This window comes from Chrysoperla carnea, chromosome 3, assembly GCF_905475395.1.
Source record: "Chrysoperla carnea chromosome 3, inChrCarn1.1, whole genome shotgun sequence".
Classification (NCBI taxonomy): Eukaryota; Metazoa; Arthropoda; class Insecta; order Neuroptera; family Chrysopidae; genus Chrysoperla; species Chrysoperla carnea.
The window spans coordinates 9,036,326-9,055,658 of record NC_058339.1 but is presented as its reverse complement, the minus strand read 5'-3'; the positions used below and the strand labels follow the sequence as shown (position 1 = coordinate 9,055,658).

Here is a 19,333-nt window from a genome sequence, read left to right as displayed (position 1 = left end):
ATTCCACACAGATCGTGCTAGTAATGATTAAAATGAGTATAACAAAACGTTATTCCGTACCTGCAAAACTTCACTTGAAACTTTATATGATTTGATTCGACATTTTTTTAATTATTCAAAAGTATGGTGTTCTCCTCAATATAATTAAATTTCATGATCCACACCTGTTGTCTCAAACAATAAAAAACGAAAAACACAATATAAAAATAAATAACAAACAAGGCGTAGTTTTTATGTTTGATAGTTGAATAGCCAATACCTTACTTACTCCTGGACTCTCAGTGAATAGTTTATCTGCGCACATTGCAATTCATTCAACCACTTCAATAAAGACCTGACCCAAGAACGACGATATAAAGGCGAGTAAATATGGGGGAAAATCTCTCGCTATTATTGTCAATTCCTTTTTTATGTGCTTCACACACACACACACACACACACACACACACGAAAAAAAAAGAACGAAATGTTTGTCAAAGTGAATAAAATATATAGCATAAAATTAAACAATTATAACACAATCTCTTATTTTAGTAATAAAAATACAGGGAGCTAGGTGTAAGAAAGCTACCGTGACAAAATTCATAAGGTGGTTGGAAAAATACGATTAAGAATTAATAGAAAATCATTGAATCTCTTAATAAGAGAAACATTTTCGTGTTCGACTTGTCTGAAGCTAATTCATTCATAAATTAGCGGTTCAGAAAAACTTTGGGCTAGTCAAAAACAAAATTCTTTTAACTACTGTCCTACAGTGATTTGTCTATTCCAATACTACAATCAACGCTTTGTTTTCTCATTTAGCTACGCTTAGGCCAGTCTCACGGGCGTCAAAATCGAGCCCGATTCAAAACAAGTTACGAATGCCTGAAACTTTTCTGAGGGATTTTTTTTTGGGTCGTTTTGCTCCTCGAAAATGAATGCCGGGAAAGATAGCGTCACCTCCATTTTTTTTTATTATCGCCACTTCCGGCTTCAAAGTCAACTATTTCTTCAAAAAATCCTAAAATTAATTTTAGAGATCGAAAAATGCAATTATTGGAGATAATCAAAATAAGTCTTGTAGATTGAAGTGAATTTAACCTAAAAATTCCATCAATTTTAGTTTTGGTCAATACAATTTTGATTTCTTAGCTAACTTTGAAAAATTCCGGACTCAAAAAGTGGTTAATTTTTGAGGGAAGACTTTTTATTTAACCTCATCTAGAACCGGAGATATTGATTAAAAATTCGTTTGGGTCTACCCTGGACCCAACTTGGGGCCTAGAAAAAAATGGTTGAGTGGTAAATTTTGGCCACTCTTAGTCTAAATCCAAATTTGAATTTAGGATGCATCAGTACCTTCTTCCTTCACTTTTTTACGAGAATCGAACATCCACAAAAACAACAAATTCATTCTGAATGCGCTGATTCAAAGACTTTGTAAATGATGACTTTATATCTGACTTACCCTGCACTCGACAGAGATAACAAACAAGCAATGTGTTTTTTTTTTACTTTATGTAATACATTTTTTTTATGTAAATAATTATTATTTTAGGATAAACAAATTCATGGAAAATTCATACAACTGCTGTGCAAAGAGATCTGTCAAGTTTAATTTAAAAAAAATACCCATTCAAAAAAAAGTAGCTAGTCCAGTCATATTTTAGCCATATATTGTTTTATGTTGGCTACCCTGCAAGTGACACAAACCCTACATAGTACACACGTGTTTGGAAAATTATTTAATTCACTGGTTTTTTGTGTGTATTGTTTGTGTTCGACTCTTGCAAGGAGGGGTTGCATGTGTATGCACATCGTACGATCATGCATGTTTTGTTTCATTATTAATTATATAGGGATTTTTTTTTTCTTTTTTTATGTTGTATGTATGTAATATTCAATAAACTATTATTTGTTGAAAGGGCACTAAGTATTTTTATAATACAATGAATGTATGTATTGCCATTCTATTGATTTGAAATGATAAAAAATGTATGCTGTTTTATAATTGAAATATGAACGTTTTCTTTATTATATTTTATTTAAAAGAAAATGGATGTTTTTTATGATAATCCTCATGCTTTTACATTTTTTTAATCAATACTTGTGCCGAAAGAAGCCAAAATAAAAGATATATTACATATTTCTTTTGGATGTTTGAGAAACATTCAAATTACAGGGGTCTCGTGACTTGCTGTACATAGCTTAAAGGAGTATTTTATGGAAAATTTTAAGTCAAGTTCAAGTGCCTTATATACTTTTGTCCAAAACCCAAAAGTTAGGAGTTATGGGCACTCTTGAATTTAACCATTAAAGTAAATAAATTGTTGAGTAAAGTACTTTAATGTTTTATTAATTAAGGAGATATGCAAGGATGGAATAATACTAGGAATTTCAATAAAATTTTATAAATACATTTTTTGATTAACAAAGTTTCCAAAAATCACAAACAATTCATTGGTCATCGGGCTTTTTATTATTATTTTATCGTTCAAAGTTGGCTGAAAAAATGATGAATCATATAGGTTATCCTTTTCAATTGGATATTTCTATAAAACATCTAGAGAGTGTGATAAAAAAACTATCTAAAATATTTAAACAATCTTGTAGTTTATAGTAATACCATAAAAATATAAAGTTGTCGATGATATAAAAAAAAAAAATTTTAATTTTATTATGAGTTTATCGAAGATCCATCATTTGATGAACAGAGACTACTAAAGTTAGAGTATTGATGATTGAAGATAGATATCTTTATTATCAAATTTATAAGCAGCACTTGCACACAATATATTATATATTTTTGTAGTTGCGTGGTATTGTAAAGCTAAAAATGATTACAAGATAAAAACAATGTTTTACCATTGTCATTGTAATAGTGAATCCGAATTAAGATATAATAATTGGAAATTTAATAAAAAATTTTAATTATTTATTTATTTTTTATTTACAGAGAGAGTCGGTCCAGCGCGATGCAGAACGAGAACGAAAATTACGTGCTGAATCTGAGGTGCGCATGCGTGAAGCTGGAGCAGAAGCAACTAGATATCGTACACGACTCAAATTTCTTACACAAGAATTTGCCAAGTAAGTAGATCAAATAAATACATTTTTATACCATACTTCTACAAAAATTCCTTTTTATTTATACTTAAATCCAGCTCTGTATACATTAATTTAATTTTTACTTAATACAATAAATAAAATGCGAAGAACGCTTTACCGCCCTCTTTGTTTTCCCATAAAATAATAAAAAAAAAAAAACTGAAAACTTATTGTGTAGTACACAAGTAGAGCTTTCGGTACAAATGTATACGATCGTAAACGACTATTATATAAATGGGTCACGAAAATGAAATAAATAATTGTTTTAACGAAGTTAAATGTGTCTTTGTAAATATATGACATTGGTAATAAAAATTATTTTATTTACTAAAATTCCATAGACTGTTACAAATCTTGTTTATGTCTATAGCTTTTAAGTTTAAATTATTTTTGCAAATATAAACTTATATTTAATTATTTTTAATATCCGTTTCAAATTAAATAATACAATCTTTCATTATGCTGCCATAATTTATATTAAGAGCCACTCAAAACTGAATGTTTTGGAAACGTCTAACAAAAACTAATGAAACTAAATGAAAATTTATAGAAAATGTTACCAGATACCCGCCCGCTTTGCTGTGCAATTTCTCCTTTTCAAAAGAAAGACTATCACGTTATAGCCTTCACTTATCATTCTTTTTGTTCACAATTTTATGGATTTCAATTTTTTCGGTGGAGAACTATTTTGAAAATGAAGTTTTACCCAGGATACTCGCTGACATTGTATCTTGATGTATCTAAATTTGCAAAAAATCGGAAAATTTTTTTAAATCTCCAATTTCGATTAAACTCAGTATATAAGGTAATTTTGACCCAAAAAGTACAAAAATCGGGTGCATTTGTTGATTGGTGGACTAGTTTTTGAGATACGGACTAAAATCGATCCAAATATTGCGATACCTCAGAAACTCTGCAACCAATTTTTAAATTAACCTGATTTTAATACTTTTTGGATCAAAATTAACTAGAAGTTTCCTCAGATACCTTTAACAGTATACATCAATTGTTGTTTTTCTTAAAATCCACTTTGCAAACTTACACCCTTATTCCATGATCAATCTTATTCTTAAATTGTGAAAATAGTGTTTCCACTTCTAGTATTCATATTTGTATGTTAATGAAACCATATAATCATTTAGTAAAATAATTTTTAGTATTATTTTAACGGTGTGCAATAGAGATGCGTGGATATTAAAACAAAACGAAAATTTAATAGTGTTTTATTATTGTATCCCCAACTTTTATGATATATATATTTTCATTTTTATTATCAAAAAATTGTTTCAATATCGATTTTGTAACCAGAACCTTTTCTTTTACATTTTTTACCTTTTCCTCATATTAAAAGTGCCTCTCTTTTTTACCAACAACAACTAACAAACATATACTCAGTCATAAAAAATATTTCCGTGTTCGTAATTTCTTATATAACATATTTAAAGAGTTTTTATTAGTACTTTGAATTTTATGGCTATTATTATGGTTATAAATCATTTCATATATGTATGTATATGTGGAATAGTAGACCGTAAGCCCAAAATCAAGCGAAAATTCTATTTAAAGAATTGATAAGGGAAATTTAGGTTTGGTTCGGTTATATTGGCTTCCATGAAGGACTTAGGCTATGGTGCCTATTGTGATACCATATATGTGTTTTACCACTTTTCCGCTGATTTCATTAATCAGCTCCTCAATTCCAGAGGCTGAGTGCACCTCCATCATGCATATACCATGCACTACATCAGCCCATCACAACTATTAATTAAATTAATTTTTGTTGCGATGGCAGGAATCGAACCCGCTACCCGAAGCAAACCGCGCGGGCGAAATTAGTTACGCCTTAACCAACTGAGCTAATAGGGTAAATAAGCGAAAAGTGATATTACAGAAATATGTGTGGTTTTAATCGTAGGTAAGTTGCCAAACAAACTTACAAACCCCCCGATTTCGTTTGTGGCATCATGGAACCGATTTTGGTTTTTCTTTTTTGAATGGCAATCTGATCGAGAGGGTTTTTAGCTATGTTTCTAAAAAATGTACTCAGTCGTTTGTAGATCATCGAACACACACTCTTTTCTAATTATTTCGGGTACGGAACCCTAAACTCGTACTTGAAACATAGCTAAGAACAATCTCAATCAAATTACCTTTCAAAAACAAACAAATCTTTTAGAACCTACCATACCACAGACAGACACGCAGATACACAGACGCATTAAACTACTAATACTCCTCTTTTTAATCGGGGATTAAAAAGAAGCTCATTGACAGCACAATGCTTGCAAAAAAAGACAGGAAGTTTCCAACTGTCAAAGAGGTTGAAATGGTTTTGTTTCTCTCAATTTTTAAAACATCTCGACAGCTGTAAACTGCTTACCATTTTTTTGCACGTATTATAGTGACTTTTTTTTTAACATATATAGCAAACAAAAATTATTTAAATTAGGGAAATCGGAAAATTCATTTTCAGTAATTTTGATACCCGTGCTACGACTAAATCTCATTTTTTGCTTGATACCAAACTTACCTTTATTAAATCTCTAAATGGCTACAAAAATAATCATTGAAATTTTGCTTCATTATGGGATCACGGTCTATAGTATGTGCTGGCAAGATTACTTGTTTGATTTTTCTTTTAGATTATTCAATATAGTATTATTTTTTACTTTAATTTAATGGCGGAAGCGCTGTGAATATCACTAAAAGTATTTTACATTACCCCATACTCTACATTAAAAGTATATTCATTGTATATTGAAAACTAAGGTTTTTCAAAAAAGTTATTGCCCTCTGATACCTGATGTACTAGTTACTTTAGTTGTAGGTAGTAAAATACCTTTTAATAGTTTTCCAATAAAACTCCCTTTCGGTAGTTTACTTTTTACGAGAAATTATAGTTTTAAAGACTAAAAACGAAAAAAAAATCTAGGACTCTTTCTTTTCTTTTAAGGTATTCGTTTCCGTACAATATTGTAAAAAATTTTGGAACTATGTACAGAGTAAGAAATAATGAATTATTTTTTCCTCTAAGGTACCACAACTATTTCTTCTATAAAATATAAATGTTGTTTAAAATTCTGTTAATATTATAATTATATACATCTCTCTTTAATCACCAACACTCTAACTATAGTCGTTTCTTTTCAACAATAAAATTGATTAACTTTGCGTTATTTATATCTAAACAGTAAAACCGGTCAATAATTTTGTTCTGTTTGAACTTACATCAATGCGTCAATTTTCAGTTAGTTTTTTGAAAATATCTGACGAACCTCTTCTATTCTCGCTCTTCTCGAGTGAGAGACGGTCAATCGACTGTAATACAATTACAACCAAATTTTGATTGCAATTGTATTATAATACCCTTAATAAGTATTAAAAAATTTCGAATTTTCTGACACTATGTTCATAGCAAGGCAACAGCCTTAAGAAACTCAGAACTCTTATCAGATGTCTGCTATCACAGCATGATGGTAGAACCTTACGCACCCTAAGGTGAGAAAACAGCAAAGAAAAGCTCATTCTTATAAGATGAAATACCCTATACTAGACACATAAATGTACATAAATAACGATATATACGTGAAATGACATAAACGTACATTGCAATAATGTGCAATGACCACATGAGTCCGACTTTTCATTTCCGTTGTGACCGGCGTCGTTGTTACTACTACTATGCTCATTCGATGTTATCAGGCGTCGCATCATCTCACTATTTGATTTACATTATATGTATTACAACACTACTAATATTATCGAAAATATTATTCATTTATGTATTCAAGTCATTTACGATACTAGTATTTAAGATATATTCCACGAAATAAATAAGAATACACGATTTTTTTTTTATTAAATAGATTTTTGATGCCGTTGAATCAAAAATAGAAGGTAATTTTATTAACAAGTACTTTTTATGTGGAAAATTATTTGGCCGCATTGTGCAATTTTAGAGAGAGCGAGAACATTGTGTGATATTGCCTTTTTATTATTTATAATAGTTTTTAAACCCACTGCACATCGTATATATAAAAAGTTAGAATCCGTATGTTTATGACCGTAAAACTCTAAAAAATATTCTATGAATAGACTTGAAGTTTTGACAGATCTTTGTATTGAACACCGAGAAAGTTTATACTTGCTTCTCATTCCGAAGTGAACTTAATTATTATCAGACAAAGCCACAGCGAAACGTAGCCGAGTTTAGCTAGCATGTTAATAATTACAATTTTAAAAGAGTCGTGTAAGTAAAGACAGATATCCATTCTTAGATAGCCACACATTCATAACTGATATTCCCATATACACAAATCATATACCTATAGTACATACTATAAAATTTGTACTTAATTTGCGTCCTCGTGGGTAAGCAGTGATGTTTATACAAAAATGTTTCAAACAAAAATTGTTTATTTTTTTATAAGGAACATTTTTTACATTTAAACTTTTGTTCTATCTCTAACGATTTACAAGATGGGTCCTTCAGACCCAAGACCCAATTAACCTATGTAACTCATTTAAGAACTCGACCTCACTTTTTATGTCCTAAGCACGCTATAAAAATTTCAGCTTGATATCTCTTATTCAAACTTGGGACTAAACTTAGGACACCTTGGCATATTTCATATACATGGTAAACAAGTATTAATAATTTCGAAAGGGTCATGACTGTATTATTGATAAATATTTATGTCGTTTAAAATGATTTACTGTTAGTGATTTGTAATATTTCATTGGAACATGTAATTGAACTTGGAATAAATTGCAATTTTCATCACATACAATAATTTTATATGTATTTATTCTATGAAAGTTGTTGAGAAAATACATTTCAAAATATGAAAAATCTCAATTTTAAAATAAACTACATTAAAAAATGATTCGGATTAGGAGGCACTGTTAATTCTTATTTGGTTGAAAATCTATTAACATCAATGTCTCATGGGGCCAGTTACATACTTTTGGGTCTTCAAAACGTTAAGATATATAAACAATTTTCTTTTCGGCGTTAATAAAGCTAAGAAAAAAATTGTGTTTCGTAAAATAATTTCATTAAAAAATTAACTTCACGCTATTATATATCTTATCGAATGTAATCGAAATTTGATTCAGAATAATTTACTTATTTTATATCTCAAATAACATCATCAATAAATAGAATTTCTTTTCAGAAAATAGCCTATATATTTTTCAATCATTCTTAAATTGATTTCTTTTATCAAAAAAAACGTTATTATAACTGTGACAAAATGAAACCATTTTATACAACAACAAAAAATATATGATGATTATCAATAAATTTATCTCTGTATATGTCATTTAATTTTTTTTTTTTATTTTTCGATTTGAGTGGAAATTTACGTTGGACGGCAAAAAATTCAATTTAGTAGGTTATGTAACATTTATCTCGCATCAAGTATCTACATTATTTAATATGATTTGCAATTAATGAAATATGTTAGTGAATGCAGCACAAATATTTTTTAATGAAATGATAGTATTTTATCTGTCCAATTAATGTGTTCCGTCCCATTTGATAAGTGAATAATTACTATCTATGTATACCATGTATATGAAATATATCAAGGTATACTCGTATACAAAGTTTAGTCCCATGTAACGCTTAAAAATATTCACCCTACGAACAAAATTTTGGTACGGGTGTTTATATAATCACCTAATTAGTCCCTTTTGGATTATCTGTCCGTCTGTATGTCCGTCTGTTCAAAAAGGAATAATATTTGTATATGGAAACCCCATAAAAATAATTTTATGCATAAATATGGATAAATGTTTGCTAAAATGTCAATGTTACTAAGATTTTCTTAACTTCATGTAGTTTATAATATTCACAAAAGAGAATTCTAATTATTCTTCTCACAAGCAGTATGTTATAAATGTTTCTTTATAAATCGAAATTACAATACAACATCACCTGGCATCAAAAAATATACGGTTTTGATTTATTTCTGCAGTGTTAAAATCATGTTGGAGCGGAAGGTGAGCAAAATAGCTCATAGAAAAAAAAACTATGGTCCTTTCCCAGACGTTACCAATTCGATACATTTTTTATTGGTATGTGACAATCTACAATTATTGATTAAAAATTTTGATCAGACATTTAACCAAGAATTTTTTAAACCGTATCCAAAATCATTACTTTTATCGGAAATAAATTCAATCATTTCAAATAAATTATTCGTGTCTACGGAAACAAACATATTATTAGTAGAACAAAGAAAAACTTATGTTTGTAATAAATCAGTTAAAAACTATGTCAAACAATCTCTGCAATTTGTAAAACTCACCCCTCCATTCCTATAAATAAAATGTTTAATACTTTTGAATAGTTGGAAAGAAAAATTTTCATTTAAGAAAAATAATAAATTACATAAAAACCTTTTACCATTAAAATGTTCTGATATTGTAATTGTATGTTTAGAAATGATATTGGCTTACTACATTCGACAAGGTACACTCATTTGAAAAAAAAATTGAAACTAAAATACTGTTTTATTCCATGTATTTATCTGGTAAAATGTTGTATTCATGAAATTTTTTTTCGGTAATGCACACTAGAAGACGTAGTAAATGCTTTTTTGTTTATTTGACCGTTTAGTGGAAATCTGGCATTATACTATAAAATTAAATGATATTAATGTTCAGTGGAATTTTAAAAGAAAACTGCGTATTCCACATCCAAAACCATAACATCTTTCAATTAGCCATTTTCCTCTGAAGATTAAAAAAAGATTCTCTAGATGGCAGGATATATTTGTACCTCCTCCTAGTGTGGCTATCTAGCGGTTCTTCTTTCAATCTTTAGAGGAAAAAGGCCTGGAATTATTAATTATTGTATGTCCGGATGAGTTAAAAATTTTAATTAGTATTATTTAAAAAATATAATGCTTTAATTAGCCTTTTTACTCAGAAGATTAAAAAAAGATCCGCTAGATGGCAACACTAGGGGGTACAAATATATCCTGCCATCTAGAGATTCTTTTTTTAATCTTCAGAGGAAAAAAGCTAATTTCAATGTAGCTGCCTTTTGTTGAATGCTAGTGTACTAAACTATTTCATTTTGTAAAAGTATTTTAACACAAAATTTACGAACTGATAACACCAGCAAGTTCACCATTTGAAAACAAAAGACGGAAAGGAAACAAGAACTAGGTTATTCTTGTTTTAATGCAATCCTGTGAGATATGATGACAAGTATTGGTTTCGTTCACTTACATTTCATAATATGAAATCCGGAATTGTAACAAAGCACACAAGTATTTATGTATCTAGTTATATTAAAGGACTTTATACTACAGCGATAACCATCCTTTAGGATATTATTTTGTTGCGTGGATAAAACTACTATTTCTTTTTTTTTCTTCGTTTAGTTCTAAATGTGTGTATCGCAATTACGATTATATAAGATTGATTTTACTACGTCTGTGTATCCTTTTTTTGTGATATTGGCATATTACATATATTCACATATCTACCAAAACGATTTCACTTATCCCATAGAGATATTGTTTGAAAGTACTGAGACTAAAGTATCTTCATATCTTTATGGAAGTCACTCTACTATGTATCAATTGGCGTTTTCACGTATCCAGAAAAATACCATTATGACGTTTTTTAGTTCGAGCCTCTTTCTTACTCTACTGTCAAGGAGTGGTTATGTTTTTCGCGCGTATCTTGTATGTATGTATATTTGTTTGTAAATTTCTTTATCATCTCTTCCAAACGGCTCAATGGATTTCGACAGTTAAGATATCGTTATATTATTCTTAAAAACCCAAGTATCCTTACATAGATAGGTGTTTAAAAAAATGGAAAAATTTTGAGTTTATGGCACGAAATGGTAATACGTTAATGAAAAAAAAAATTAACTAAACCAATCGAGTAAGGTATCAAAATAAAATAAATTAAAAAGGGATTACAGAAATATAAATATATAAGTTTAAATTTAATAAGAAACAAGTGATTTTTTTTAACTGTGATGTTAATTTTTCGCTAGCTATCACTTCTGTGCTTAATTCCGGGACCAGGACTTCATATTCTTGAAACCTATGAGAGCAATGTTAATTTTGACCACAAATTTGAAAAGTACGACCCAAATTTACTAGGATCACATACTTGATTTATCAAAATTGGATAAAATTTCAATGTGATAGAGAAAAATTAAATATTTTGGATTCTATGACGTCACAAAGTTAAAAAATTCAATTTTTTTGATACCACAGGCAAGTTTGATCCGATCTTATTGGAGTTTTTTTTGAAACCCACTAATTTTGGACCATTCAACTGTAATGTCATTTTTATGCTAGCTATTATTTATGTGCCTAATTCCGAGACCGGGACTCCATATTCTTGAAACCTATGAGAGCTAAGTTAATTTTGATGACAAATTTGAAAAGTATGATCCAAATTTAGTAGGATTACATACTTGATTTATCAAAATTGGATACAATTTGGATGTGATAGAGCAAATTAAATTTTTTGGATTCTGATGACGTCACAAAGTTAAAAAATTCGATTTTCTTGATAACACAGGCAAGTTTGATCCGATCTTATTAGAGTTTTTTTTGAAACCCACTAATTTTGGGTCATTCTTTTCAGCTGTAATGTCATTTTTATGCTAGCTATTATTTATGTGCCTAATTCTGAGACCGCGACTCCATATTCTTGAAACCTATGAGAGCTAAGTTAATTTTGACCACAAATTTGAAAAGTATGACCCAAATTTAGTAGGATTACATACTTGGTTTATCAAAATTGGATAAAATTTGGATGTGATAGAGCAAAATTAGTAGGACATATTTTTGTAATTTATAAATGGTATCGTTCTAGAGCCTAACTGTCTAAGTATTTGAGATTCTTTACCATCCAAAAACATCCAAATAGTCAAACAAATATATCTCATCCGTCTTTGTGTATGGTTTATTCGTTTCTCTAACAGACGCGACGTAAAAAGATATGAAATAAACATATTTCGAAAACTATTATCTTTCCCAAAAAAAAAATGTGGAAGGTTTCGAGGAGATAACGAAAGTGTGATCAAATAACTCTATCTATTAGTGATGAGAACTTTGAAAATCATAAAATAAATGCGTTTATCGCTAGAAAAAGAGCCAAGTATTATCTGAAAATAATTAAACGTTATTTGTAAACAAGGTTTTGAAATATGGTCCATAAATTAATAAAAAATTTCAACAGTAATAACAGTCAATGGTGGACGACATAGAGATAAACTACCACATTTGCAATAATGTCCCCAACATACATAAATAAATAACATTGAAAAAATAGCACATTATACAGAGAAAAATGTACTAGACGGCAAAAAGAAAATGGTTATATCCATAGTGTGTGTGTGTGTGTGTGTGTGTTTATATGGTATGTATACATGAATGGATGGATATATTCAGCACTTTTTGTGCAAACAAACCGTTCGTCCGACCACCATCTCCATCTCGAAGAGAGAGAATCATATGATGATCATCTTTCCAAGTCTTTTATCATACTATTATATTATGGTAAGTAATGGGCGTTGAAAGAAAAGTAAATTCACTTTTGTCTATTTTCACTAGCAGCCCCATCATGTTATATAAACATTTAATGTACACAGTGTTTTAGGCTAAAAATCGGAAGCAAATATTAACCAAAGATATTAAAAGAAAATCTTAGAAATAAAAAATTTTACCCAATTTTTCCCTAATTTCATCTCTGCGAAAAAGCATTGAATTTGGAACCACGTAAGCACCTTTGAAAATTTGTTCTTTCTATTTTTGTAATGTATTACGCAAAAATTTCACTCCTTTCTGCTTTTTTCGGAGGGTTTGAAGGGCATGAAATGCTGTCCCCAAATTATTAATTATAACTGAAAGAAACTTTGTCTGTCTATCTGTCTGTTTGTATGTAAATATGTTAGTTACGCAATCAAGCCTAAACTACTGAGCTGATTTAAATAAAATGTCAGGGAATAGACTTCTTTTTAATCCGAAAAAAGGGCTGTAAATGGATGAAATACGGTTTTCAATGGGTGTGTTTCAAAAACTTAAAAACTTCTGCATCGATTAAGCTCAAATTTTGACTCGATATACAACCTGCTTCAAGGATTGTTTTTATCTATTTTTAACCTTCGAGGAGTGGAACTGGACGGGCGTGAAAGTGGGGATAAACAGTAGAACAATTTCAAATATACCCAAGTGGGGTAGTAAATAAAAGAGCATGACGTATACATTACTCTGGCGTGAAAAGAATGAGTCATAATAACAATTGTTTTGACAAATGTTATTGCTTGTTATCTTGTGTATAACTTTCATTGAGACTTTTTTCCATTCCTTTCACCGAAAATGCTTAGATCGCAAAAAGGAAAATTATTTGTCTCAAAATTTGCCATAACTTTCCAGTAGATTGTTTAATATGTGACTAGCGCTGCCGGCTCTTTTTTCGCTTAAATCTATAGTGTGACAATTATTTCAAAAATATAAGATGGCGGCTTTTCACCAAGGAGAAGGATCCTACCGTTTCAAATTTAAACTTATCTTTGACCATTCTAACCTTAACCAAAAAGTCTGACTTCCTACAAAAAATGCGATTTACTATATAGTATTTTGGCTAGGATTACTGTAATATCTACATTCGTAAGAAGGCAAAGATTTAATTAATAGTTTCGAAAATTTCTACCTGAAGCATGTTGTAAGCCATGTCTACATATGTAATGTAAACGTTTAAATATTTTATTCGACAAAGCGTTGTAGAAGTAATAATAACCATTTTACTTTATATACATTTTTGTGTGAATTTCGACTGAAATGTTTGACTGATCGTTTATTATATGGTATTACCACTTTTTTTTTCTCGAAAAATTAGGAATGGAAAAAAAAGTTTATTATTCTTTATTATTACATTTAATCTTGGAATATTTTTTTAGTAATATTTTTCTTTGTGTTGAACCGAAAAAAACTGTGTAGTTTAATACTATTGTCTAGTCATAAAAGTAAAAGATTGTGGATTTACAGTTCTCTTTTTTATATTTTTGTTTTATGAATACGTGGTTTATAAAGAATTTTTGCTCAGAAATGTAAAATTAAATTTAAAACAGTCTCTTCTAAAATAATCATCCCACGCTTTATTTTAAGCCAAAAATGCCAAAAATCAGTGCAAGCTTCAATGGAGCGAAATCTGGATGTCGTTTTGTCAAGAAAAAGGCGACACCTTTTATTTTTCTAATTCACGAACCGAAAAAATGGGTGTTTGACCGCTTTGCGTGACTCTCTGTATCGCCTAAATGGATGAACTGATTTGAATTTTCGTTTGAAACATAATCTAATGTTCTTAGTTATGTTTCAAGTGCGAGTTTTCTTTGTTCTTTTCTTCTCAAAATCGGTTCATTTTGGAGAACGCTCTAAGGAAAAGGGTAATTTACAGTTTCTATTTGTAAGTACAATTTAAAGTCAATTTCAAGAGCTTTCCTTAAATCTTACTAACATAATGCGTTCCAAGACCATACATTTAAAGTAATTGAATTAGAAAATCCCTACCAATTTTATATTTCCATAACCCATAATATGAACAGAAAAAAAAAATTAACTATGCTATAAATATAAATAAAATTTATTGATACATTGTGCATAAAAGACCGCAGAAACATTTTCATCTTTCAACCAAAATTACATTTTCATTTCACATTAATCTTCGACCCCTAAGAACATACCAAGACAACATTCAGCAGTAAACAGTACACCTTCACATCCCATTCATGTACCGTATCGTGTTGACAACACATACATACAATACACGTCGTAATATGTTCGTATAGTACCTATTAACATGACTTCTTACATCGTCCAGAAAAGAAATATATGATACTTTCAAGAAATTACATTTCATTGAACACTACAAACATATATACTAAATCACCTCGTATTTTTACTATTTTACTACACTTACAGAATGTTTCAAATCACTTTTGGATCATAAAAATCTGTTTTACCAATTTTTTTACCAAATCATCACTAACGATTTCTAATCAAGTACACGGTAAGAAATGCATGCCGTTTATTACAATACTGATATGGTGTAGGAACAGATACTCAAAATGTATCTGATAATCTATATTTAATATTGCTGTAAGATCCATAACTATGGCGTTATTTATAATACTGTATAGTATTAAACGTAAAGTGTTTAGTATTTGTCGTACCTGAGAGGTACCTTGAATCGATTGGATACACCCTTATGGTCAGGCACCGCCCAACAAGATCACTCCCCGATAGAGCTGGTCACTGGGAAACGCTCAGTTATCACACAAAAAGTATCTGATAATCAGATTTCCAAGACTTCTAGTATGTCTTCCATCCTGGCTACCAGAATTCCCCAGCAAAAGAGGACTGTTACTCTGATGAGCCGCGCCATACCTAAAGCACTTGATGAGTCTGCCAGCTCAATCGTCCGAGTTGAATAGAAGAGCAACACCCACTCCGCGAAATTAAGCAGAGTGATACCGAGTTAAAGGTACTCCAAGTTATTAAAGGACTTGAACCCATAAGCGATAAGCCAGAGCAGTTTAGCCCGCGATATTGTGCCTACCACTGCCACTACGAAGCCGTCAAAAAACTATGCTGACAACTTGCGAAGAATATACCTGTGTGGGGTTATCTAAGCCGAACCTGGATACAAACAACCCGTATTACCTATTCTGTTCTGGGTCGTCCCCAAGTGTGTCCAGATTCGCAAGCTATCATCAGCCTTGAGGGCTATATGCTTGCCACTAGGCACAACTAGCCCAATTCTGCATTGCTTTGGAACCAGTTAACAATTAGGCTTGTTGGTTTAATGGGTTTATCTTACCATTCGCGCTCTTTAACGACAGGGCAGAGCTTACCGCGGGCATATTCTACTACATAACATAACATCCATATGTTATTCTTCGAACCGTGCATGAGTTCAGAAATTTCCATGATAATGACACTTTGCTTTATTAATATATTTTTATGGATTGTATATACAAAGTATATTAACTAATTTTTAAATACCACGTTTTTAGCCATCCTGTACATAATGTTAATAAATATATACACTACATTTACAGGATTTTTTTCTAATAAAGATTTATATAATTCAAGTTTAGAATTTAATAAATATCATTTAAATATCATTGGAGGGGTTGTTTTATCTAAAATATTGGTATTGGTTTTGAATAAAAATCCTATTAAATTGTATTAAAAATATATGTACCATTTGAAAATTATTTGATTGTTCTCTTTTATCGTTAATACTTTTGAACCATTTATTTTTATAAACCGCTAAAAATGGAATGTTTAGAAGTTTCAAAATACATTGAATATCGTTGAAATAAAAGTCCATCTGTTTCTGTACAAATGTAGCACTTAGAATTTGACCTAGTCTCTTTTAATCACTTATTTGTTCAAGTTTTCATTTTGTTTTTATGAAACAAATTTTCTTAAAATTAATTTGGAAAACTTAGATTCATTAGTTAAAAGCGTGACATATATTTTCCTAACAAGAAAATTATAACAACCGGCCCTCGTTTTTCGATAAAATACATTTAAAGTGATTAAAGGAATGGCCTTTGTGTATTATTTATTTTATAATTGATTTTCTCTAAATCTTTAGGCATCATGGTATATATCGATAAATTGTACTTTATTTATTTTCAACTAACTTTCTCAAGTTGTAACAGAATCCATCCTCAAAATTTGAAACGTATGTCTCAAGTAGATTTACACACTCATTTTTTCGGAATCGTCTTTAGGCAACTCATATTAACAAGAATTATTTCAAATATAATTCTTCCAATCATTCCCACAACGTAATGTATAATGAAACGACATGGAAAATGCACCAAGACTGTACAATTGAAAGTCATAAATTATTTGTTAAATATAGCGAAAATTTTTAATAAATTAGTATACATTTAAAATACATTTAACACTTTTAAAAACCAATTCTATACAATTTTAAAATGAAAATTTTTATATTTAAAAAATAACATAAAAAAAGGTCCATTTTTTATTATATTTGATTTATAGCATATGAAATATACCTTTCATTTTTCCATAATATTAAATATACATACAGACACAAAATAAAATAATAATATAAAAAAAAACGCCACAAAGCCTCCATGCACTTAAAAAACAACAGAAAGGCGTGTGTGAATTTTGTTACAAAAGATTTCAAATTTATCGCTTGAGAATGCTTTTCAAATCTAAAAAATAAATTCATAGCACAGGAGCTGCGTTTGCTAAGCACATTCACTCGGAGATTGTCCCACTTAAAAACACGTCGAGTTCGTTACCCAAAGTTTGCTTGTTAACTCCACTTTCGTGTCATCTCAAGACTCATATAGCTTCACTCTATTACAATGAATAACTTCTGTTACAAAAGCTATGTGTGAAATTTGATTATTTAGACCAGAGATGGCGAAGCAATGGAACGCGTGCCATTGATGGCACACCACACAATATTTTGGGCAGTTTTATGTAAATCACAAATGCGAACCAGCGAAAAAGGAATCAATTGCAAGTGTAAAGAAAAACAGAAATAAACAATCGGCGAATATGAATAAATATGTTGGCGAAAATTGTCAAACGAGCGCGGCAAGTTACTCGGGTTCAAGAGGGAGAGTTTTAGAAAAAAAAATTGGTTAGCATGTGTGCCCTCACTTTTTGACGATTTCTATTATAAATATTAAATAATTTGCCGCGTCAGGGATACTCCTCTATCTAGAAACACAATGAAATAATCTTAAAACTGACTGGAAAGCTAACAGATCGACAAAAAATTGACATTAACTCTGATCATTTTATATCGGTATACCTTGAAGGAAACACTGACGTCAATAAATCTACGCGTTTAGCTGCTTTTGTTCGCTATTGCTTAAGGGAGAATTAATTGCGAATCCCTGTAGAAATCAAAAAAAATACACGTTGATACATAAAAGGTTCCCTGATCTAGACAGACAAATAGCTAAAAATGGCTCTCAAAAGCATCCATTTTACATTCTGCAGACAGAGGTAAAAAAAAAGCGTAGCGGTTAATGTAACACTTGTGCTGTAACGCGTAACTATATTCATTCCTCCAAACACTAAATATCACACACATTTATTTTAAAATAAAATCGTAAAATTTAATTCATTTTACAACAACCCCTTTATTTCTATACATTCTTTTTTTTTTGTAAAAAATAAAAAACGTATAGCAACCAACAACCATTTTCTATTTGTGAGTTGATATATGGAAAAACCAAAGCTCGAATGTTATACAAAGGTTTTGTGTGGTCGTGGTTGCTGTTGCTACAGCAGTATATTAGTGTTTAATTAATTTCGTTGGTATACCATTGTATATCTCTGAATATATACTTTTTGTCAAATACAAAGTGGCTCGAAATATATTAGCAATAATTATAGCAAAAGTCGCTACTTTTTATGATAGATGGTAATTAATGTTGTTTGCCCGCAATGAAAAAATTAACATTTCTATATTAAAGTTGATTGAGTTGCTAATTGATGCAGTTGCAAGCGATAATCAACTAAGCTGTCAAGGTACGAGTGCATTGATATATATATAAACTGTATATTATAAAATATTATTGTTAAGTAACGAATGACCCATTTTGTAAACCATGAGAAATAGAAAAAAGTTTAAGTGTAAAAAATGTTCCTTATAAAAAAACGGACTATGGTCCGTTTTAATTAATAGATGCTTAAGGTATGTAATATTCGCACGATAGGTTTCGCACAAAATTTAGTTTACAATGAAAGAGAGTGTTATAATACTTGGTTTTTATGGGTTAGTTTTTATAATAATATTAGTATCCAAATAAAGTTTTTTTTTTATTAATTTTGCATTTAGAGACTCCTTCCACTATGATAAAACACACCCTCTCTGTTTTAGTGATGTTTTATTGGATGAATTTGATTTTGAGGAATGTATTTTTTATTAATTGATTATAATGAGAGTAGGATAATTATCTCGTAAATTAGGCCTCAGATCCAAATTTGGTAAAGAACATTTTCTTCTTTTTTTTTTCTCAGCTTTTTCATTAGACGATAGTTCTCTAGTCAATAATAAAACATCCTGTATATCTATATTATTATATTTTATTACATCCTTTGTGCCGAATATTGTTTTTGTTTTGCATACGTGTTTTGTTAATAAAAACATATTTGTATTTAGAAGTGAGACATTGATATTGATAAACAATAGA

General features: G+C 29.9%; 1 protein-coding gene across 2 annotated transcripts in view; it reads left to right on the top strand.

The window, feature by feature from the left end:
• LOC123295728 overlaps positions 1-19,333 on the top strand; it is a 512,151-nt gene that overhangs the window by 428,088 nt on the left and 64,730 nt on the right. For both annotated transcript variants that reach the window (XM_044877164.1, XM_044877165.1), the window contains exon 4: positions 2,939-3,072. In XM_044877164.1, the coding sequence (XP_044733099.1) occupies positions 2,939-3,072 (134 nt within the window). The remainder of the gene's footprint in view (positions 1-2,938; positions 3,073-19,333) is intronic.